We start from the raw sequence: 25684 nt of genomic DNA, 5'->3' as shown, positions 1-25684 counted from the left end.
GTGTTTCATATCTATCAGCTATAGGTTATTCCTGCCCTACAAAAAGTAATAATTGAGAAACAATTTAGGAAAATATATACAATACTAAAGGTGTTGTTGTTGTTGTTGTTGCAAAGCCACAGCTTACAAACTTCCTGGTATGTAGACGAGAAATACTCAGTATTTCTTGCTACAATTTTCAGACCCTATAATTATATACTGTAAGTATAACTGCATCACAACTGAGTTTGATTTTAAAGGGGGGCATGCAATTTTTACTATAAGACAAGCATACACCTACAAATATCATCTCTCCTGCTTACTGTCATAATACAGATGACAATGAAATTCCTAAAAATAACCAACCAATCCATGCAAATTTTGTTACAGCATCTCTAACAAAAATATTAATGTGCAATAGACAAGAATATTGTTATTTCTACATAGACATGAAGACTTAACGAGCATTCTATATTTTTTTTTTGAGTTTAAAGGATTGACAAATATTAGGAACCACGAACTCCAGTTGTTGTTACAGCTGTAAGACTTGGTTGAAACGCAAGCAAAACACAGATAAAATGTTTTTAAAGGCATTACCAACAAGAGCTCTGTGAGACCCACACTGCCTCAAGACACTTCTGCTAATGCTGTTACTGAGGTCACAGCACCACTGTGAAATCAGATGCAATCTCGGGCTTCCTGTCTGAGCCTTGGGGAGTGAGTGTAAGAATGGTTCTTATTTTATTCATGGCACCTAATCTAAAGAAATGTGGGGGAAAACAGAGAGCAACAGAATATTCCAGGAAAACAAAACAAAACAAACTTTAACAGTATTCCCAGGCCCTTTTTTTGTAGCTAATATGGCTGACATCTGCCCTTACCATCAAGAGAGTTGATCAATGATGGACTATACAAAAGGGCTGATATGGGTTTTAGAACATAATCAGGAAATGGGACATAAGTAATATTAATTGTCAAAAATAAATTAGTTAAACAGTATCATTTCTACATGTTGATTTGCAGTGCGCTAAACAAGATTTTCACTAAATAATAGTTTCTAAATATTCCAAACACACAAAAGCCTTTCTCAGGGCAGGGTGATGAAAACAAGCATACTATCCAATAAACCAGTGTTTCTTCTGACCACTGTAATTAAACTAATATGAAAAACTCTTGACACAAATGATATACAAACTTCTTCAGGATTTCAAAAAGTTATTACCTTTTATCTTAAAGTCTTTATTAAGTTATTTAATTTATGTACATTCAAAAAGTTGCCCCTTACTGGTACTCCCTCCCTGAGTTCTTCATCCCATCCTCCAGCCCCCAGCCCCCACCTCTAAGAGAGCGCTCCTCCACCTATCTTCCCACTTCAACCTCACCCCCACCAGTAACTCTCTCCCCTGGGGTATCAAGTTTCCACACTATTAAGTGATTTCTCTCCCACTGAGGTCATGAAAAGCAATCAGTCCTCTGCTACACATGTGCCTGAGGCCTTGAACCAGTCCATGTATGTTCCTTGGTTTCTGGCTTAGGGTCTCAGAGCTCTGAGGGGTCCACTTTAGTTGACACTGCTGTTCTTCCTATGGGGTTGCCATCCCATTCAGCTCCTTCAGTCCCTCCACTAATTCTTCCATATCAGTCCCTGACCTCAATCCAATGGTTGGATGTCTCAGTCAGTTGCTGGTTAGAGACTCTCAGAAGAAAGCCACACCAGACTCCTGTCTGTACATAAAATATGGCCTCAGCAATAGTGTCAGCATCTGTTGTGTGTGCATAGGATGGGTCCCAAGTTGGGCCAGCCAATTAATGACCTTTCTTTCAGTCTATGCTTCATTTTGTCCTGCATTTCCTTTAAACAGGAAAGCTCTAAATTCTCAAGTTGTTAAACAACTTCAGCAAAGTGGCTGGATATAAAATTCACTCCAACAAATCTTCCTTTATACAAAGGCTAAATGGTCTGAGAAAGAAAACAAGGAAACAAGACCTTTCACAATAGTCACAGGTAAGTGAAAGATCTGTTTGACAAGAACTTCAAGTTCTTGTAAAAAAAAAAAAGAAAGAAAGAAATCAAAGAAGACCTCAGAAGATGGGAAGATCTCCTATGCTCACGGATTGGTAGGATTAACACAGGAAAAATGGCCATCTTGCCAAAAGCAATCTACAGATTCAATGCAATCCCCATCAAAATTCCTACTCAATTCTTTACAGACATAGGAAGAGCAAATCTCAACTTCATAGGGAAAACAAAAAATCCAGGATAGTAGAAAACAATTCTCAACAATAAAAGAATTTCTGAGCCAGGCAGTGGTGGCACACACCTTTAATCCAGCACTCTGGAGGCAGAGTCAGGCAGATTTCTGAGTTCAAGGCCAGCCTGGTCTACAAAGTGAGTTCCAGGACTGCCAGGGCTATACAGAGAGACCCTGTCTCAAAAAACAAAAAACAAAACAAAACAAAAACAAACAGAAATAAAAAAAAAACCACGATTTTCTGTGTTACTCACCATCTCTGACCTCAAGCTGGACTACAGAGCAATAGTGATAAAAACTGCCTGGTATTTGTACTGAGAAGGCAGGTAGATCAATGGAATAGAACTGAAGACCCAGAAATAAACACACACACCTATGATCACTTGATCTTTGACAAAGAAGCCAAAACCATGCAGTGGGAAAATGAATGCATTTTCAACAAATGGTGCTGGTCTAACTGGCAATCTGCGTGTGGAAGAAATGATTATCTTTAAGGAGAACACACATATCAAACTGTCATTAATACCTTACTAAATTTGAGAAGTATAAAATATTTATACATTTATTATTCTAAGTCTTTTCTTCCAACATTTTTTAAATGTTTCTATTACAGTCAGTAAATCATAATATCCTGTTTTATTTGGAGCACAGGGGTAAAACCTGCAAATAAGGAACTCTGAATTCGGTTTCGATTTCCACGAACTTCTTTACTGAGACTCTCAAGGTGATGGTATGTCTGTCTAACTTAGAAAACTTAACTGGAAACTAATATTATCTTTACAATGCATGCATAGAAGCCAGCCCAAAAAGAGATTTTCTAAAAGCCAATTCCTGAAGGGTGACCTGACAATCAGGGGTGAAGCTGGAGGTGTTTCGTAAAGGAAGGTCTAGAGGGGACAGGTTGAGCAGATCAGGTCTCTAACTCACTCCTACATACTAAATGAACAAAACTAGAGCAGATGATAACAGGATAACCCAGCGGGCAAGCACTGATTGGCCTTGCTATTTCTCTTGACGCTCACTTCACTGCCTTTGGTTTTCCTTCTGGTATTCAGTGTTTCGTTTGGTTTTGGTTTGTTTTGGGGTCTCTTATTTTTTTTATTTATTGGTTTGTTGTTTTTAACACAATTACATCCCTCCTAGCTTTTCTGCTCCCCGTGCATTTATTTTTGGATTTTACCTACCTTAATATTACCTCAAAAAGAATGATTATTCTATAAAAATAAAAAATAAGGTAAAAATCACAGAGGTATGAAGGATGATCACTGTCAAAACATGCATACGTGTTTATACACAGGGAGACATTTAAGTGTTTTTATTATATTCTGTTTAAAGTCGAGCTTAAAACAAAACGTTGTGATCAAAGCTTCCATGCCTCTTACGGATTTAGTCCTGAGACCTTCGCTTTGAGTCAAGTCAGTAAGAAAAGAACAATAAAGTTTGTTGTTTATTAATTTAAAGGAGGAGCAGGTTTCACGTAACCACTTTTAGAGTTTGAAATGGGCAGGTGGCAAGGTCTGTCACCCCAGCTTCGAGGAGGTTGAGGCAGGACACTCGAAAGCTGAAGGCATGCATGCGGTACACAGCAAAGCCATGACTCAACACGAAATGAAGAACAAGAAAACCTTCATGTGAGCGGAAAGTTGTGACATAGACTAAAGTGGTTATGTTTTATGGTTTCCTTCTATTTTCTATTTTCCCTTAATATCAGTTATCTTGGGCAGTCTTTCTCAATGTGAGTACCACAAACCATAGTAAAGGGGTGGTTCCGAACCACCATTTGCTATCTTTGGAGCTGATTCTATGTTACCTCCAAAGGGAGCGTTTTATTTACCTTCTGAATGGGGGTGGGGGTGGGGGGTAGGAAGTAAGAGAAGTCAGATTCATATCCAAACACAATGAAGATCTGTGGTACAAATATAGCAATTTAATCTTGCAACAAATCCCCTTTGAGATCCTTTCAAAAGCGCTTTATTGGACATACATAGAAATAAGCAGGGAGTAAGCCAAGGCATTAGAATACCAGACACCTGCTTCTCCCCAAGCTCTGCTGCCTCACAATGTAGGAAACCTCCAAATACAATGTCCGGCATGGCAGACTATTCTTATTCATTCAACACAGCTAGAACAAACAATGGAGGGTGTCTTAGGGTTTTACTGCTGTGAACAGACACCATGACCAAAGCAACTCTTATGAGGACAACATTTAACTGGGGCTGGCTTCTAGGTTCAGAGATTCAGTGGGAACATGGCAGCATTCAGGCAGGCATGGCACTGGAGGAACTGAGAGTTCTACATCTTCATCCAAAGGAAGCCAGGAGCACCCTGGAAAAAACTGGCTTCACTGGAAGCTAGGATGAGGGTTTTAAAGCTCAAATCCACAGTGGCTCACAAACAACAAGGCCACACCTCCAAATAGTGCCACTCCCTGGCCCCATAGATTTATTCAAACACATGACTCTGGGGCCATACATAGCCATAGCATATTAAAAAATTACAATTAGTCCAACTTCCAAAGTCCCCATAGTCTAGTCTCAACAATGTTAAAAGGCCAAAGTTCAAACTCTCTTCTGAGATTCATCCAATCACAGAGGAGAATACAAGGGCCTCCGTTTAAAAAAAGAAAAATCAACATAAAACCAATCCTGTATCTCTGTGTAAAGACACACACTGAATACCCAAATAGGATGAGGAAAATGACATAAAAGGTTCTATCCACACACAACTAGACTATCATTCGGCAAAATCTGTAACACCTGCCCCATTTCCGAGTGCCACTGCCAACACACATGATCCCACCCTGCAATTTCCCCTGGAAAACGCAGCGCATGTTACTTACTAGCTACCTCCAGCGATGCGTTGTGGCTCACAGCCTCTCCGAGGTAATTCCTTGCTACACAGATGTAGACCCCTTCGTCGGGCCTACTCTTCCGTCCATGGACTATGCGTAAGAAAAATAAAGATCCACTTGGCAGCAACATCCGGTGTGAGCGCGGGTCATCTTTGTCCGTCTCCACTCTTTCCCCACCTTTGTACCATTCTATCGTCGGGGTGGGGCGGCCTTCGGCTTTACAGTTCAGAGTGGCAGGTTCTCCTTTGGAGACGATCAGGTCTGAAGGGTGTTCAACAATGCGGGGTGGAAAATCTTCCTGACGAAGACGGGAGCCTGCAGAAGAGTTGAACAAACATTTGATATTCCATCTGGAAAACGGTTAAAGGTCTCACTACAGAAGCACAGATTTAATGCTACTTAAATATTGTCTGGAACGGTTATGTCCTTCCTAACCTTCGTTTTAAATACTCTCAGGGTCCACTTTGTTCATAGCTGACATTTCTGAAAGCTTTTTGACTCTGAGCATAGAAAGTTCTCTTGCTTAACTCTGCCTGGACAGGTGCCATAGGCTGATCCTTGCAGATACCATGGTAATGTCTTTTAAAAACCTCAAATGGTATGTGTGATGTCTAATTTCAGTTGTCAACTGGATGTGACCAACACTCACCCCAGAAGGGATGCTCAATGGTGAACTGTAGATTAAGTTAGCCCATTGGGCAGATCTGTGGGGAGTTTATCTTGATTACATGAACGAGGTGGGAAGACCTGCCCATTGTTGGTGGCACAGGTTCCTGGACCTGAGATTTTAGGTTATATAAGAATGGGACTTCTTGCAACTTGATGTCATGTTTGGCTGGTCTCCTTGAGAGGCCTGCTCTTTTCAGAAGGGAAATGGAAGAGGATTGGATGCCCATGGAGGCGTGCGTGGAGGCGTGGCGAGTAGGAGGAGAGCAGGGAGTGGAAACCATGTTTGGAATGTAATATAGGAGAGAAGAACTTTAAACAGAGAGGACAGGATGAGTAAGCTGAAGCCAAGCATGCATGCATTAGCCCATGGCTTTCCATACTCGATGATGGAACAGGACTCCCTACTACAAGTTCCTGCTTGTTATACAGCAACAGGGAAAAAAGCTAAAGCGTTGCCTGTCTTCACAGAAGAATAACACCGGTTAAAGTGGTCCTAGAACATTGCCGGCCATGGCACATATTCCCAGAATCCCCCCTTTTAACCAGCACAAGATGACTGTCTAATAAACGTTTTCGGTATACCAATGCACATTCCCATCCAAATAAAAAGAATGCTTTTGGAGGGGATTTATTTTAAAATCAACCTACAACATGTTATATATTGCCATGACCTTTTTTTTTTTTTTTAAGGAGAGGGTGGGTTGTTTTAAAGGGTTTGTCTTTACTTCATGTAGAGGAGCTTTTGCAAGCATGCATGCATGTGCACCCTGTGTAGGCCCACGCCTGCTGCTCACAGAGGCCAGAAGAGGGAAGGAGATCTGGAACAAGAGTGACAGATGGTTGTGAAGTGCCATGCGGGTACTGAGAACCAAACCCATGTCCTCTGCTAGAGCAACAAGTGCTTTGAAGCACTGTGCCATCTCTCCGGCCCCGCAACAGTACTCATTTGCTATAAAAAGAACGGTTAATATAAACTCAAAATTTATGACATTATAAAGGATCATATACATCAGGGCATATACATATATGTGCATATATATGTATTTTCAAGGTAAATTTTTAAAAATAGTGCGCTTAAATACTAGCAAAACAAGAAGAAAGATTTCCGGGTATATGCTGTGTTATGGGCCTCAGAGGCCACTTTACCCAGATAGTCCTTAAGTGTATGTATCTTTAAATACACCCTGTGGTTGTACTTTATTTTTTTGCAATAAAATTAAACCCCCCCCCAAACGGACCACGTTGTGGTTGTAGGAAGGAGAATGTGGGCTCTGGTGCTTGGTCCCCAGCTGGTGATTTTGTGTGCAGAGGTTGCCATGGCACCGTCCTGCTAGAGGAGTTATGTCACTAGAGATTCTACGCCCTCAGCTGTTTTTCCTATGCTCTATCTTCTTCATGCTTGCCAATTAAAGCTATGGTCTGCACACCCCTGCCACCCGGCATGCAGCTTGCTGCTGCTCCATCTTCACCATGATGGACCCCATCTTTTACACCCCTGCCATCCGAACCCAACTGTTATCCCTTCTGCGGACCTTTAGGAAAGCCCCATTCGTACGTAGTCCACAGAGATGTAGTCAAGAAGATTTTGAACTCACTTGCTCTCAAGACCTTTTTTTACCCCCAGCTCAGCCTGCTCACACAGCCTGTTAACGCCTTCCTCTCCCTTCTGTTAGTTCCACAACCACACTGTGCATCCTTCTGCCCCAGAAAATGCCTGCCACAGATGCGGGGCTCCAGATAAGCCATACTCCTCAATGCTCGGGCTTCTTTCAAGTCTCCACTCTCCCTAACTTTTCCCAGGAAATTAAGTTCCCTAATATAAGCCTAGACAGCACTATAGAAATATCCTCACTAAGAGTCATCAATGTCATCACTGGATTTTATTTATCTAATACGCCCAAAGGTTTTCCCTTCCCGACAAGTATGTGAGGCCAGTGGGCTTCCTCAGCAACTCAACAGTTGGCTGCTACTGAGCGCACAATGCTGAGCATACTACAGTATTCCACAAACCTGACTAGAAACGCTGAGAAAAGGGAATAAACGGCTACAAGAAAAGATCTGAGAAGAGGCAGATGAAGGAATCACGGACTCCAGATTTGGGTACAGAAACAGATATCTGGACCTGGAGGCAGGAGGGTTGACAGTTCAAGTTCCTTGTTGGCTATTTTGTTAGTTTGAGGCCCAAGTGGACTATTATAGACCACATTTACAAACAAACAAACAAACAAACCATGCAGGAACTGTTTACGAAAAGTATAAGGCTTTGCCTATTAAAATAACCAGTGTGAATTGTATTCAGCCACAGTAGACTTGATACGCTGTATGAAGCTTATTTGCCTGTGTTATTGATAAGTACTATAACGCATTGTCTTTCCTAGGGTAAGGACTAGATGGAAAATTAACAATCTCCGTGACTAAGAGTTTCATAACCTGAGGCTGAGGAGATGGCTTGGTTGATAGAGAGCTTACAGTGCAAGCAGGAAGGTCCGAGCTTGGATCCACAGCACACAGATAAAATCCAGGCATGGGGGGCACATGCCCAGGATGGGGTACAGGATAGCAGTCAGCTAGATGGGAAGAGGAGCTTATTGGTCAGCCTGTCTACCCACAATGTTAAAACCTGGGAGAGTGGTCTAGGAAAGCAGGCACCATCAGCTTCTGGCTTTCCCAGGCACAGGCATGGGAACTTGCATTTGCACCCACACAGAGGTGTGGTGGGGTTGACAGAGAGAGGCAGAGGCAGACAGAGACACATGGGGGTGGGGGGCAGACATGCTCCATCATCAGGACAACAGAGAAATGGCATTAGTTTAGAACAAGGTACCCAGCAGGCTATACATTCCTTAAATGGTGGCAGACACGAAAAAGGGGAGCAATAAGCCAGCAAGATGAAAGAAAGGAATTTAGGAACCCTCCCAATTCTTACAGTGGCTCTACTGAAGAAAATGGAATCCAGGTTGGCTTTCAGGTTAGTGATAATTAGCAGTGCTATGGACCTCAGCGTATCATTAGGCTTTAGAATGGCTGTAATTATGAAAGACAGAAGCTGATGGTAATCAGTTAATGGGGTGGTACACACTTAAAGAGATTTTAAATTATGAAAGTCCAGTTGGGGTAGGAAATAAGATTACAAATGCAGCTAGCAGAACATAAGGGAATGGCTCTGAAGACAACCCCAGCCATTGAGGGGAAGGTCTGGAGCCTCCACACTTGAGAAAATCCCTAAGAATGAGCCATAAAGGCAAGGAAATCACTCAGAGCACAGCAACTGGGCTACACAGCATCCGTAAGGGATCTGCTGGTAGGCAATAGTGTGCATTGTCAGAAATCGAGAAGCACAGACCGGAAGAAAAATTAAAGAAATGATGGAAAGTCAAAAAGGGGGGGGGGTGAGATGACAGACGAGGCTTTGGCCATTGAGTCAGAGTTCTGCAAGGTTGTTGACGTGTGTGTGTGTGTGTGTGTGTGTGTGTGTGTGTGTGTGTGTTCCCACTTGGAGGCCAGAGGTAAATACTGGGTGTCCTCCTCTACAGCACAGCATTTACTGAGACTAGATCTCTCACTGACTGTGCATTACACAGATGGACTCCCCTGCCTTGCCAGTGAGTGCCAGGGACACTGCTGTCATTTCTGCACAGTGATGGGGGTCATAGACCTGCACTTCTGCACCAGGCCTGTTGTTTTGTTTTGTTTTGTTTTGTTTTGTTTTGTTTTGTTTTGATCTTCATGCTGAGCATCAAATACAGGCCTTTGTGCTCCCACTGGAACAAGCTTGCCACTGAGCCATCTCCTCAGCTGGAAAAATCACGAAAAAAAAAAAAAGCTTTTAAAGCAAGGGCTATTTATTCGGCTTTAAGGAACTTGGTTGAGTAAAGTTAACATAAGTAGACTAAATTGGCAGATTAGATACCGTATGTTTGGACCCTCAAATTATGACTCTTTGAACCTGTACTTAGACACTGACAGAAAGGACAAAGGGAACACACTGGAGATGGTGACTTAAACAATCAACAGAGGCTGCTCGCTGGCAAAAGGGAGGATGGTGAGGAATGTTCATGAGAGTAGAGAGACAGGGAACCCACTGTGTCCCTCGTGGATGGAGTATAGCTTCAGTGAACACAGAGATAAAACAAACAGGAGAGGGGAAAGTGTTGGGTAAAACTCTAAAATGTTGGTTGTTTTACAAAGCCCAGAGAGAGAGAGAAATGATGAGTTGGTTACCTGAGAATCAAAATCTCAGCTAGAGCCGTTGACTAGGAAAGAGCTGGGGCAAAAATCCTGGGAAAGAATAAAACTGTCTGCAGGGCAAGGTGGAGAGGAAGTCACGGCCAATTGCCCAACCTGGAGTTGGCCCAGGCTCTAGCGCACTGAGGCTGAGGAGAATCTCCATCTGAACTTCGGTTCCCTGGGGCTGGAGCACAGCCAGCAGGACATTAGGGAATAAAGAACTCAGACCCAAGTTTTCACCACCGTTTGTACAGCAGAATTCAGTAAAACTCTGGCCATAAAAATGCTTTCTATATTATGATTCTATATTATGAATGACTAATTTTTAAATTCTCTAGAGAACACACTTTCCTCACATTGTTAATAATATCTCTCAGACTAAAGGGAAAATAGCTGAAGTTCTCAGAGTCTAGTCTTACTGGTGTTCATTCAGATCTGCCAGAAAAAAATGCATGCGATACGCACCATTTCCAAAGCTTATTTAGATATTGAAATCTTTCCTTTTCTTTTAATCAGGGGGTTCTACTGAATTTTGTTTCTGACGAATACATCTGAATAGAAAGTGTACACAATTAATGTGAAGAGAATAAAAAGGTGATCAGCCAAGCCATTCTTCAACTGAAACAGAACCAAGGATTTTGGAAATCACAACAAAACGTGGAAGTGTTTTAATTCTTTATAATGTATGACACTCAGAAAAGGGACTTTGCAATATCTGACTCATATACTTGATGAGTTACCCTACGTCATAGAAAACACAAACACGAATCATCATCTTCATTCAAACTATAGTAAACGATTTTTTTTTGTGATCAAATATAAGCAGGACGGAATGGAACTGACAATAATCTAGGTTATTTACCTCCCATCCGTTTTTACAACAGCATTTCTCTGACGTGGGTGTTGTTAAATATGATGTCAACACGCTATCCTGAGGTTCACATGCCATTCAGTTGGGTGGTAGCAGGACTAGGTTTTAGTCCCAGGCAAATGCAAATAGTCCATACATAAATATGGGCTGTTTCATCCATTTTGATGTCTTCCTTCTAAGATGCTGGTGACAAAAATATCCACAAACTGTCAAGTCTGATGGCCTGCATTTTTCTTTCTCCATAAAAAAAGAGTATTTACCAGTAAACTGAATCAACCTTATAAGGACCTTCCTATTCGATGTTTTTCTTGGCCTCTATCTTCTTGCCTAAATATGAGTTCAAACTGCTAAGCATCCTTACATTATTAGTTATCAGATTGCTGAGAGTTTCAGCTTGCAAACACCTACGTGTATAATTGAAGCTATTTTCATAGCTGAGGAGTGTGGTGGTATGCATGCAATCCCAGCATTCAGAGGGCTGGGGAAGGAAGACCAGTTATTCCAGAACAGCCTGGGCTACCCTGTGGCAACCTCATGTAAGAAATGATAACTGAGCTGTGGAGAGAGCCCAGGGATAAAGAAACACAGGGGCCTCATTTCAAACCATCAGGACTAAATAAAGTTGGGTAGAGAAGTATGCATCAGGAACATCAGTGTTCCTACAAGAAGATGAAAGTGAGTAGACAGGGCCCTTATCTGAACGTTCATTGGTATGCAGTCACGCACAAGCAGAACAAAAAGGAGATGCTGTCTCATGGTGGGAGGCAAAGACCAACACCAAGCGTGACCTCTGACCCATCATGGCATGGGTATACCCCTCCACACTGTATAACTGTCCTACAATCATAAAATGTCCTCAAGTCACCTGCCAACCACCATTGTAGTTATGCTGATTTGTGCATGTTTTATATAAAAAGATAGGTATATAGAATAGTTGGCAAAACGCATGCTCTGTATAGGAACTTGATAGTTATAAAGATAAAGAGGACAGACGGAATGACACATTAACAAGAAATTGAGATGATTCTGTTGTCCCTTAACAAGCATCAGGGCAACACTAGCCTTTAAGAAGGACTTAGGATGTTACTGTCCACCGCTCTCAAGAAGAACATCACATCGGTGGCTCCCTGGGGATGTAACACCACTGAATTCAGCAAGATCAGCAACACAGAAAAGAGCTGGGCAGAATTCCTTCAAGAACGGCCCAGTTGGAAGATAAAATATAAACAAGAGTGACTGAAATATCTAAATATTTACACAGCCACAGCTGGAAAGAGACATCCACGTAAGTGCTAAGTATTTCAGGGAAATACATCAAAGTCACATGAGATTTACGATGAGGAGCCCAAGCTCCTAGCTGGACGTAAACGTCCCCCCACCTACTGAGACATTACTTAGAGAAACACAAACGAGCAACCTTACTCCAGAGACATTGGTCGCACTAATATTCTATTCAGGCGTGTACATAATTTCATGGTTTCTCTCTTTTTTCATAAGCCTTTATTTATAGTTTCAAGTCTATTTCTCAGTAGACTGAAAGAAAACCAGAATTTTATGAAGTTCTCGCTTACATCTGAATTTCTCTTTAATAATTTTGATTGGTAAAATCTGGAAGCTTGGAGTGATTAAATTCTCCTGCTGAAGCAGATCAAAGAACAAAAATGCTTATAAAGTGGCTAACATCCCAACAAATCCTTTAAGTAATTGAGAGACAAACAATGAATATTAATAGAAAGGTTTGTAACATTGTCCAGGGCTGGGTCATTACTATTGCCTTGACAACATGCCTATATTTGTAAAACTTTTTATATTTTTGGAGAAAGCTCACTACTTAAGTTTTGTGGGGGGTTTGTTTTGTTTTGTTGGGAGGGGGTTGTTTTTGCCTAAGCTTTGACTACATTTTAAGGAAAATTATCTCTAATTACAAGCACACACCCCTTCATCACAAATCCAATAATTTTCCTGTCAGAGGTTCTTCCTACCAGGAGATGTTTGCTAAAAAACAAGAAAGCACCACTGTTTCACTGCTCACTAAATACAGGCCACAGAAGAAAAAGCATTCAGAGTTTGGAACTAGGCTTGACCATGCCCTATGGTCTGTCTTGTCTCATAAAACAGGCAAATAACTAAACCAATTAACCGAAGACTATCCTCTAAGGAAGGAAGCACCCCATATCCAAAGTCCACTCGATGTTGTGGAAACGTACACAAAGGCAGAACCCATGCTACGAAACACAAGCACACTCAGCAGAGATGACACACTGTGAGGGAATATAACGGAGAAGATGTTTCAAAGGAATCACGCAATGGACAGGGCAGGGCACTTTCTCCAGTTCTTCAGCTTTCCTTGGGTTACAAGGTTTTAAAAGATCACTTTTAAAAGTCTGCGTGATACCCTTTATCACCAAAACCAAATGGTTATTTCCCTCGAGATGGGAAAAGAGACTGACAGGATAAGCTGAATTTTTGAAATAATTCTGAGCCTCCCCCCCACCCCCGACACCGCACCACTTTTAATAACACAGACGGTGAAGAGGTGCCAAGGGTTTATTCACTGCGGGCTCAGCCTCAGCAGGGACCTCACCCTGGCAGTGGCTACAGAGACAGGAAGGTGGAAGTTTGTTCAGAATTCCTTCTTTTATATTTTCCCTTTAGCAAAAAATGTCTACTAAAGGTACCAATAGTCAGAGGCTCCCTTCTGCAAGATGTGAAACAACAGTGTATGCACATCTTAAAGGCCCAAATGTGTTTGCTGTCTCATCTATCTATCTGGTCCTCCACTATTTGTTACATAGGCCCTATGAAATAAAGTCACTGGTCTCAACCTGACTTGTAAGAGAACAGACAGAAAATATTTGCAAGAATGACATTAAAGCCAGAGGCATTGGCCATAATCCCATTGGTTAGGCAGTAAATGAAAATGCATATTGAATTTTAGGCTAGATGTGACCACATGGTGAAATCTATTCTTATAAAACACCAAAATAAATCGATTAAAGAATATGAGCCATTTAATTAAGGAAAATAATAGTCAAAGAAATTAGAATTGGGAGAGAATAGCTTAAAATAAAACTCATGAACTACCTTATGTGTACAGAAAATAACTGAACTGGAGACTGGGGTTTAAATCTTGTATTGGTTAGCTACTTAGACTTGGATACATTGCTTAACTGGTTTTTGCTTTTATAGAAAGAAGACAAGATAATATCTATATTTTATTCATTTAGCATGGTGCCATATTGAAAAATAGCGTATTACATCATCACATGGGTTTGAAATTTTGCAAGCTGCACGTGTGGCCCAATTTGAAATCATCATCTTCCTTCCCCCATCTTTCAGTCACAGCAGTAGTCTTTGTAATTCCAGGAGCATTTTTTTCCTCCTTCTTCCTTTGGAAGAAAGATTGTAGAAGTAGCTTAGGCCCCAGTTTCAGTTTATACTTAAACTCCAAGTAAATTTGAACTTGCACAGTTCTCAGATGATACTGGGAAATTTTTCTACAAAACATCTCTGCAAACAAAAGAAGACACACTAAAAAGGACTAGGGGAATAACTTAATTAGTAAAATGCTCATCGTACAAGTAGGAGCATCCGTGTTCTGGTCACCAACACTGGAGAAACTCACTGCAGGTCTGTGGGGAAGCCCCGGTAATCCTAATGCCAAGATAAGGCAGGGCAGAGACAGGAGAACCTCCAGCCCCCAATGGACAGCCAGTCTAGACCAAACAGTGACCTCCGGATAACATCTGACTGAAACTTCTCTCCAAATGCACAAGCATGGGTGCGCACACCTGCCCACATACGTGTGGGCAAACGTGTACATATCATACATACAAAATTGATCATTTAAAGAAGCACTTAGCACAGCCAACTCAGTTTTACTGAGAAGCACAATGTGCGACCCAGCCAAAGTCACCTGTAGAAAACATTTCTCTTCCATGGGGGAAAGACTCCAAGTGCCGATCTGATTACTACAATGTATTACTTCCAAATAGAGATATTATTATGGCTTTTAAAATGCTACTGGGCAAGTAGTCACAGTGTCTTTCATTTTTCTTTTCATAACATATACAAAAACCTGTGGACCACCACCAGAGCACAAATTAAGTCTGTATGTTATAATGAATGCTAATATTCAAGATATCCAGATCTACAGGCATAATGCAAAGTATACCCTAAAATTATATGGCCTGTTTTAGTTGTTAAGACAACTAGACCTTTGTGATTTTTCTAAGAATGGATTCTGAAAATATTTGCCATTGAGCAAAACAGAATATGGGTGGTCCTTTGATTTTTTTTAATTGCAATGAATTATAGTTAGTAATCATCCTGGATGGTGCACATATTAGGCAAGAAGCATGGTATTGCAATCAATGGAAATTCTCAGGTCATTTATTTACATAGAATATGGAAATAGCAGATGGTGATATACTGTCAGATTTTGTCATCCAAGTGGCCAATCAGGGACACTTACAATGTGTATAAATAAACCTTGCCTAACAAAGTGCCTCTGTCCTCATTTTATAAAACTTCTGAAAGAAGAGCCCAAGAAAATCTTACTCATGTGTCCAAAAGATGCTTTCAAGTCACAAACTGAAAATATACTTAAGGGACTGGTGAGATGGCTCAGTGGGTAAGAGCACCCGACTGCTCTTCCAAAGGTCCAGAGTTCAAATCCCAGCAACCACATGGTGGCTCACAACCATCTGTAATGAGATCTGGCGCCCTCTTCTGGAGTGTCTGAAGACAGCTACAGTGTACTTACACATAATAAATAAATAAATCTTTAAAAAAAAAAGAAAGAAAATATACTTAAGATTGAAAATACATACAATAATTTAACTATATTAAAGGTTTCAAAATATCCTGTAAATTTAAACTAGCGACTCCTTTCTAAAGGGCTGCATGACATTTTCACAGACTGTGTAGACTATAGAAGCAATTTTCTAAGAGCTCAAAACCTAAACTCAATTAATTTAGTAAAAAAGAAGCTTTGAACATTACTTTTTGAAGGAGTCATATTGGTCATATGTCAAAAAACAAAACACAAAAAACCAACAACAATAAAAACCCCTTGAGTTTTAGATGAGAAGTTAATGTCTTCAAAATAAGTATAAAATTACTCTTTTAAAGATAATTGTCCAAAGACAATCACACTTCTAAAAAACAAAATTCTTAAAATACCCTTTTAAAGGCTTACGGAGGAATTCGTATAGGAATGTAGTCAACTCCACTCTGCAAAACTCAGTAATTTTGACATGAACAAGTACCTCTAAAGCAAAGCTTTGGGCCCATGAGTAAACTCATTGTATACTTTCCTTTCTTGCCTCTTCTAAAGTGTGTAGCTCATGTTTGAGCTCCTAATATGCCAATAAAGGGTGAAGAGAATTGGAACCTGTCCTTCAACATGGGACCACTGAACTAATTTGCCAGTGTTAAGTAATAAATAAGTAAATAAATAAATAAATAGAGATTTTAGATAAAAACAAATATTTAAATAGTTTAATAGTTATTTTTATAAAGGCTAAGTAGAACTATCTTTAGTTTACTTAATATAAAAAAATCTGAGGAAATTATATATATGTATACATATTTTTTTCAAAATATAAGCCCTCCAAATTTTCCTACTTGTAAGACCATCTCTAGAGAAAATATGATATCTATAAGTATTTTTCATGGTGTACTATAACAAGATTTTGAGAAGGAATATAATACCCGAGAGTGATTTCATTTTTAATTTTAAAGGGATATTGTCAAAACTCAGTTTGTTTATAAAGCACTCTTTGGTGTTTAGTTGACCAATAGCTGGACCATAACTCAAACACTTCTACCTTTCCAGTAAGTCCCTTGAACAGCACTTTGTAAACTTCAAGTCAATAAATATGAGTTGGCTAAATTTGTCAGTAAATGTGGAAGAAGAAAATGACAATTTTAAATAGATGTGAACATGGTATACACAAATATCCAACCAAGGAGCCAATGGTCCTCTGAACAGCAGAGCAGCAGGGAGAAGATAAGGAACGGCGCCTCCTTGGGAGCCCTGAGAGCAATAGGCACCACGAGATAGAAGCACATTTTCATCAAGTGTGGGGCATATGTGAACATGGGTGTACACATTCTTGGTTAAAGAGATCCAGGGAGATAGAGAGAGGCACAGGGAGAGAGAGTCCTAGAAAAAAAAGATCATGGAAAAAAATAACCTTGACTTTTAAAATAAAAAAATGTAGGTAGCTTATGATTTTTTTTCTCTGTAAGTTTCTTTACTTTGTAAATATTGCATATTTTCCTGCCATGTTGAAAAGGAAATTCTCCAATTTAGAAATTGTGCAAAGTAACAAATTAGCAGAGGGTGGAATCATGAAAATAAAACATAAGCTTTGCTAACTCTTTAGTATCGTTTAATTACTCAACTAATAAACATGAATTGGATCTCCTTCCCCAGGTCTGTGCTAGAATGGAGCACGTCCAATGCTCTAAAATAAAGAGTTAATAGGACCCGTATCTTTTTAGAGTATGTAGAATCCAGAGTTAATGTCAATTATACATGATCTACACTGGACATATACTAATATTAGCCAGCAATAAAACCGTTTGCCTATGCACACTTAAATGAGCATTAAACAAAGGAGTTTTGTACGCAAAATATTATGCAATGCAGTTAGAATGAGGGAAAGGAAAGACACCCACCCCCTGCAAATGCAGGCTTTCCTAGTTAGGCAGAAGATCTGTAGGAGAGTCATTGAGTGCGGGTCACAAGCCCTGAGGCAGCAGAGTTGCTGGGTCATGCCTGTGTGATCCCTGGGAATTACAAGACTGGATATGGATTTAAACCAATTAACAGCTATCAACTGCCTCTTCTCGTTAGGCATCAAATCGACCTAATCATTTCACCTGTTTTCCATGACACTGCAAGCTAATTCCTAGTCTCTACCACTCAGGGGAAACTGCTGATTTGAACCTTAAATGCTTCTCCCTTCATAGTCAACCTAAAGAAAAATTAAACCTAGAATGGACAGGCTCTCTCCCTCGTAAGGCAGATGGAATGATGGATGGGAAGGGTACTATTCCACCACAGCTACAAAGAAGGAAAATGCATCAGGCAAATAGTACAAAAGTATTACTATCCTATAAAACAACCTAAAACACACTAAAATTGTGTTAAGAAACATGTTTGAAGAACAAAGAATGAACTCTATATTAAACCACACTGAATAAGCCTGGCAAGGGCAGAAAAATACTGATAAATTCTTTTCATTTGCTTGCTTGTTTGCTTTTCTTTACTTTTCTTTTCTTTTCTTTTTTAATTGGATATTTTCTTTACTTACATTTCAATTCTTTTCCCCTTTCTAGGTCTCCCCTTCAGAAACCCCCATCCCATCTCCCCTCCTCCTGCCTCTAAGAGGGTGCTCCCCCACCCACCCAATCCCATCCTCCCGCCCTGGCATTCCCCTACACTGGGGCATTGAACCCCCTCAGGCCCCAGGGCCTCTCCTCCCACTGATGTCCAACAAGGCCATCCTCTGCCACACATGCAGCTGGAGCCATGGGTCCCTCATGTGTACTCTTTGGTTGGTGGTCCAGTCCCCGGGAGCTCCAGGTTGATAATGTTGACACTGTTGCTCCCTCCATCTTCAATGGCCCTGTCTGGTCTAGATCTCACTATGTAAAATCAGTTGGCCTTAGACTTGTACTTAGCTTCTCGACTCTGCCTTCCAAGTTCTGGGATCACAGGTCTGGTGACCATGCCCAATGTAAAAAATCAGAAATTCTTGATTGCCTTATTAAACCAATAAGAACATTTTTCACTGAAAAATATTATATAAAGGGGAAAAAAAGACGTATATTACTGTGAGATGTAAAGACTAAAATAGCCTACCCAGTGTGAAAGGACAGACGGAAATCTGATGCTAAGACAAGAACAAGGCTAAGTTTTCTACTTGTTTGTTTTCTTTATAAGATTTCATCTTAAACCACAGCAACAACAGCTGCTAAATGGCCGAAGTCCAAAAGGAAAGAATGTCAAACAATGAAGGGAAGTAAAATCACTTCAACTCAACAACTACTTCCTGAGTGAGTAGTCTGTGGTTGGCTCCACAGAGTACCGAAGGAATGGAAGACTTTACAGTACCGCGGGGGCCTGTAATTAGCACTACAGAATAAAGGGGAGAAGCCAAACCTCAGAGCTTCTATCTAGAACTGTGATCAAGCAGTTACGGAGCATGTAAAAGCTCCACGAGGGTATCATAAACCCCAAAAGGTCGATGTTGCCATGTGTTGAAGGCATGGGAAGTACTCCGTTTCAGTCTGAGCGCATTTAGCAATGCTCTTGTTTAGTTAATTATTTTCACCTGACTTGGATGCGCAACTGGAGGCGCTTCTGAAATTCAACGGCACAGCCTAGGATTATCAAAAGTGGCTGCAAGTGGTGACGGATGGGCAGAAAGGATGCAGACAGCTGTGGAGATTCAGCAGCCAGCCAGACATGTTTGCAGGGAAGGGAAGGAACGAGGCCCATGCAGCCTTGGAGGTAGAGCCATGCTTAGCTGGAGCAAGGTTTTGGTTCTATCGCTAACATGTTTTAAAAATGATAAACACACACTCTGAGAGAGGTGGGGGAGGGACAGACTAGCCAAACTACAGAACTGTCTTAAAGGAACATTTGTAATACTCTCCAATTCGAACACATATTTATTACAACATGCTAACATATTTAAATATGTGTTTTAAACAACATTTTCGATTTACATAACTAACTGGTCTTACAGAAAAAGAAATAAAACAATCTCATGCTCTCCTACAAAGCCACAGCAAAACTTATACCAGTTTCTGGAAGTTCTGATTCGTTTTCTTTTATAACACACAATTCTATTTTTACAGCAGTTATCAGTAAGCTGCCCCCAATTCTCACCAGGCTACCCATAAAACCAACACTTTGTCTTCATCTTCAGTAGACATGCCCATCTGTCTTGGCAAGTCTGACACAAGCAAAAGTCAGGACAAGCCTCTAGAACTGCAAGGTTTGCGGATTTGGCTGATGGTAAATCAAACAATTGAAAAGACAAAGAAAAATGGATGGAAATTCTCACAGAGCATGTGATTCACAGGAAATGGTCAACAGGACACGACCTCTCCGTCTGCTGCAGATAACTTCCAAAGCCTGGCTACACTGCACATCACTGCGTTGATATGCTTAAGAAGGCAGAGCACTTCAGACAAACAAGGAATGCTGGGCACAAGAGAAATAGTGTTGCCCTGGGAAGAGCATGCCAATGACTTATACAATACCAAACGGTCAGCCCTAAAACATTCACACACAAGACATTTTATGGGCTGAGCTGATGTGTGTGTGTGTGTGTGTGTGTGTGATCACATGTATGTCTATGAGCAGGTTGTAGCTCTATTATGTTTATATATAAATATATACACATTGACATATACTGGCACACATATACACATACACACATGTATATATATTTTGTGTATGTGCATATATATACATATACATGCACATATGTATAATACAATTTTTAAAAAGAGGCCAGCAGGGAGAAAAGGTAAGAGTGAATGATATAGTACATTATAATCCTAAAAAGAATGTAGTGTAAACTTTCAACAGAAATGAAAAGTATGAAGTCAAAAGTCTCCAAACATGCTTTTAAGGAGACCACAGCCACATATTAGATCAGGACACACCATACATACTAGTGAACATTACACTGCAGTCTATAAATAGAATTTTTACGCACTAATCAAGCATTTTAATTAAGGAGATATAATAAGATTAACTACCCTGATAGCTACTCATGCTGTACATGTATAGAATTATCACACAGAACTCTATACATTTGTACAAAACAAAACAAAAACAAATAACAGGCACCAAAAACCAGAAAAGAGATAATTAGTAAAACTACAAAGTATTAAAGTCTAAAGAGCAGGAAGGAAACTTTTTATAGTCATCTTACTAATCTTGGCTGAGAAGCCAGAAAAATATCTCACCTATATTTATTTTTCATTTATGTTTCAATTTCTTTAGTATCTTAATTCTTAGAAGACCCAAATATTCTAGAGGGTCCACTGTCATCAGCCCAAAACTTACAGATGAGAAAACAGAGGCTCAAAAAATTCCACAGCGTCCATCCAGTATTTCATAAGGACAAACTGATGGAAGAAGGAATGCAAGACCTGAACTCCAGTCCCAGATCCAGACGTTTAACCACTACACTGCTGCGAAGCAGTAAAGGTCATGTGACTAAAAAGCCACCCTGTTCAAAATTATACTGGTACAGTTCTTGGGAACAGCACTAAACCTGCAAGCAAGGGGCTCTGGGCTACATCCAACACTCAAAGAATATATTAATTACACAGAAAAATGGAATCCTCAAGATTAATGTAAATTTAATAAAAACTACAGCATATGGTTCTTCATCATGGTGGTTGTTGGGAAACCGTGAAGGGTCCATTGTCATCATACATGAACTTTTCCTCTAGGTACATAAACGTCTACCTCTCTACAAACCTCAGTTAAAGGGTCCGTTTCTTCACCCATAAAATGAAGTTAATACAGCATGGGAAAGCTGGAATGGGAACAGATACATTTGTCAGCTCTCACATTTTCCGACTGATGAAAATTAATCAGCAGAGTGAGAACCCTTAATCAAAGCTGACGACACATAAAATCCCCTGGCTAGAATCAGAACGCTGCTCTTCTAAGTGCGGTGAACACGAGGGTCCGAGGAAAACTTTTCATCAGACAAACATCACGCATTGCATTCCTAGCCTGCGCAGGATGTGCTCCAAAGCGCATGCGTGAATCCTTGAAGGTCGGTGCAAGTTTCTCTGGGGTGTCTATTCACATGAGAATTTCAGAAGAAGGTTTACAGCTCCAGAGAAGAAAGGATAACTTCCTTTACTTTTGAGTAGACACATAAAGAAACTCTCAGAGGGCCAATAACTCGCTTAGTACCTCCCAAATACTGTGGAGAGCTGAGAATCAAAGTCTAAGGACCAGACGCGTTGCCATGCAACGCTGCCTCCCTGCTTTCTCACTTTAAACCTTTCACACCTACTGTTCACTTGATGCTGGCCTCAGCACAGACCAAGTGAAGTAACACCTGTTATTATTGCTTATCCAAGCAGGAAACTCACGACATTTTTTTATTGAAAAGTATTTTTGCAGACATTAATATTAGTGTAAAAAAAAAAAGAAGTAAAGAAAGGACAGGGGTGAGGGGGGATGTGAGATTGGAGAAGTAGCTCAGTAATATCCTTGTCTAGTGTGGCCATAGTTCTGGGTTCACTCCTCTGCATCATAAAACACAGCATGGTGGCCAATGCATCTAACTCATCCTTCACTTTGAAGTAGAAGCTACACAGAGGCCTCACTTTCAAAGACGGAGAGAGTAGGGAGAGGAGGGATGGATGTAGACAAGGAGGAAGAGAGATGGTGACAATTGCAGGAATTGTTAAACAATTCAAACAATTAGGGACTTGGCATCTTCCAGTCACATACTGGGATACACACACACATATATACACATGATATCACACCTTATCTATATAATCTTGTAAAAATTAACTATATTACATTGACAGGAGGGTAGTTATCATTAACCTAACGATCCTTCAATAGCTTTCTAGATAAAGTTTAGAGTCAGAACATTTGTATATATCAAAAGCTAAGAGGCCAAGAAGTGTGCAGTGATCTACAAAAAGGTGAAATAGATCTACACTACATTTCCAGCAAAAAGAACACATCATGAAGTGAAGCAACAAGACTGTTTTTCACTGGGAAAGATGTTTGGGCTGGATAGGATCTGGGCTGACCAACGCTTCTTAAATGCTAATAATTATTTGAGGTATTATCTTCAGAGACATATTTGTTTTCTCTTTTTTAAAAACAATGTTTATTTTATTTCTGTGAGTGTGTGTGTGTGTGTGTGTGTGTGTGTGAATGTGTGTGCATGTACATGTGAGAAGACTTACACACAAATGCATGCCAGGACACACTGTGGTTACAGGAATATGGTAGGTCTCCTGGAGCCCTCAGGCATGGGTGCTAGGAACTGAACTTCCATCTTTTTCAAGGACAGCAAGTGTTCTTAGCTCTTGGCTCATCTTTCCAGACCCCATATTCACATCTTCTTCAAGAGAAAATCCAGTTGCAGAAAAAACCAGTGAATTCTTTGTTATTAGCTCTTTTAAAAAAAATTATGCATTTATTTTATGTATATGAGTACACCGTTGCTGTCTTCAGCCATACCCGAAGAGGGCATCAGATCCCATGGTTGTGAGCCACCATGTGTTTGCTGGGAATTGAACTCAGGTCCTCTGGAACCATCAGAGCTCTTAACCTCTGAGCCATCTGTCCAGCCCCACCAGTGAACTCTTAAAGAGGGACGATAACAAAATACAAGCAAAAAAAGAAATCATTGGCCACCCATAAAAGATCATTTAAAATGGAGGTGCATTGCCCCACAGTAGTAGAGTCTACAAATCAAGAACAGGGAGGGGCCAGGGTTGGTTCTTCGGAAAGACAGGGAGGGAGAATGGACACAGTGTTTGCTGGCGACATCACTCCTGAGCTCAGAACTCTGGATCTGACTTGCCATTTCTGGATCTGCCTCTCTAGCCAAATCTCTTGCTTTCTACGTGAATACAGACATGCTGACTCATTAGTGCAAAAGCCAGTAACTCCCACCTCATCGAGATCCTCCCCGAACAACCTATCACATCCAAAGACACCTCATCTCCCTGTGCTGAGATGGGAAGAATTCTACAACGACCCCAGGCAACAATCCCATCCCTAACCGTAAAATACAAAGACAGGAGTTGAAAGGATGGTTAAGAGGGGGTAATACAAATGAAGAGCAAACATAATATGGACAGAATTAATCCAACATGCTTATTCGAAGAGCTAGCCACCGTCAGGAAGAGAGAGTTGAAGTGCAAATTTCAGCCAAACTTTAGCAATCCAGGCATGTTCACAAAGGCTTTTGCATTCGAGCCCACTACTGCACAGATGCTCTTGGGAGATGTGGAGGAGTGAAGAAGCAGCTGTTAAGTGTTTTCTAGGAACAAGTCACAGCTGGGCAAGAGGAAGGGTAGTGGGAAGAGGGACAAGCTCCAATGAGTTAACCATCCCATGATCCGGTGGGGAGGCAAATTTGGTGGGGGGGGATTGATAAATGAATAAGAAAGTTACCATAAGTAAGAACAATTTCATAAAGTTACGTACACAGGTTCTTGGGCAAGGGGTCTAAAACACAGGAAGAAAACCAGCTTAGGGCTATTTTTATTCTAAATATGTGTGTGGGTAAGAAGGTAATCGGCCCTGACAACATCGGGTTGTTTGGATTGTTGTTTTGTTTTGTTTTTCATGTATTTTGTATGATTTATAACTCTAAAAATGGTTTCGAACCAAAGTGAGGCTTAACAGATGATGGAAAAATTATAGAGGTGATGTTTTGTCTCTCTCACCCCTGTGGTGTTTACGACTTCAAGTGCTACGTTTTGAATTGTAATCAGCAGTTATACCATGTACTATGTTTTCTGAAATGGTTCTAAGACAAGTTCAGTCAATAATATATAAGCTATATTAAATATGTTCATGAAAATGAGAACAGATTGCATTTACGATATAATGCAAATTCCATATGTATTATATAAACATGGATAATACACAAAATTCATCATCTGTATAGATAAAGATAGGTCCCTGGAGTCTCTTTAAGGGTACTTAGTCTATTCTTACAAATATCTTTAACACTGCTATACACAGTGGAAAACCCACCAATGTTCTGACTACTTTGAGCACTATAAATACTTGGAAGAGGATGCTCTTAGATGGGAAAATCCCGTATGCTTATGCCTTTGTCTTAAAATGATGCCACTCAATTCCAGTCCAAGCCATAGAAGCAATTTATCTTCCATATCCACATCCATGCCTTTTCACTACAAAGAAAAGAGCAAAAAAGTGCGAGAGCCTATCCTGAATCTGAAGTATTTTCAACACAAAAGATAATCCTGTAAGGAAAATATCTGTCCCTACTTGAACAAACTCCGATTTAAAAAGCACAGCTTTAAATTAACTCCCCAACAGTTTAAAACTCTACAAGTCTTCCAGTGTGATCTACCATTGCCAAAGGGCACCTGTTTGTCCTCAGTGACGCCAGGTCTATCCTCCACTGCCACAGGAAGCAGCAGTCCCACGAGGCCCCTCAGCATGGGAAAGTGAACTTTTATTGCATTTTGTTTTAATTAACTTAAATTAAATAGAAACATGGAACTGGAGACTACTGTGTGAAACAATATCCTCATCAATTATGTGAAAGTGAATTCAAAGGAAAAGAGCTCTGAGTGCAGAGAGGACTCTTACATGCTGGTATCCATCACCGTGAAAATTATAACTTATATCTCAGATTCTTTAACAGGAAAATGCAGAGGTAGAAGCTTATTAACAATTCAGATGTCACAGGATCCAACTCCCAATATATTGAATCAAATCTGTGTTGGGATTTTGGTTTGTTTGTTTGTTTGGCTGGTTTTGTTTTGTTTTGTTTGGATTTTTTTCTTTGTCTTTCTTTTTTTATTATGGTTTCTTTTTTTTCTTTTATTTTTTTTATTAGATATTTTCTTTATTTACATTTCAAATGCTATCCCAAAAGTTCCCTCTACCCTCCCCCTGCCCTGCTCCCCTACTCACTCACTCCCACTTCTTGGCCCTGGTGTTCTCCCATACTGAGACATATAAAGTTTGCAAGACCAAGGGGCCTCTCTTCCCTATGATGGCCAACTAGGCCATCTTCTACTACATATGCAGCTAGAGACATGAGC

The 25684-nt window shown here is 40.4% G+C and overlaps 1 protein-coding gene across 9 annotated transcripts in view; it reads right to left on the bottom strand.

Moving 5' to 3' along the window:
- Nucleotides 1-25684, bottom strand: part of Robo1 (roundabout guidance receptor 1) — a 997918-nt gene that overhangs the window by 299497 nt on the left and 672737 nt on the right. For all 9 annotated transcript variants that reach the window (XM_029470374.1, XM_029470376.1, XM_029470373.1 and 6 more), the window contains one exon: nt 5071-5397. In XM_029470374.1, the coding sequence (XP_029326234.1) occupies nt 5071-5397 (327 nt within the window). The remainder of the gene's footprint in view (nt 1-5070; nt 5398-25684) is intronic.

Source organism: Mus caroli, chromosome 16 (genome assembly GCF_900094665.2).
Source record: "Mus caroli chromosome 16, CAROLI_EIJ_v1.1, whole genome shotgun sequence".
Taxonomy (NCBI): Eukaryota; Metazoa; Chordata; class Mammalia; order Rodentia; family Muridae; genus Mus; species Mus caroli.
The sequence above is the reverse complement of the archived record's forward strand: the minus strand, read 5'-3'. Positions and strand labels throughout refer to the sequence as shown.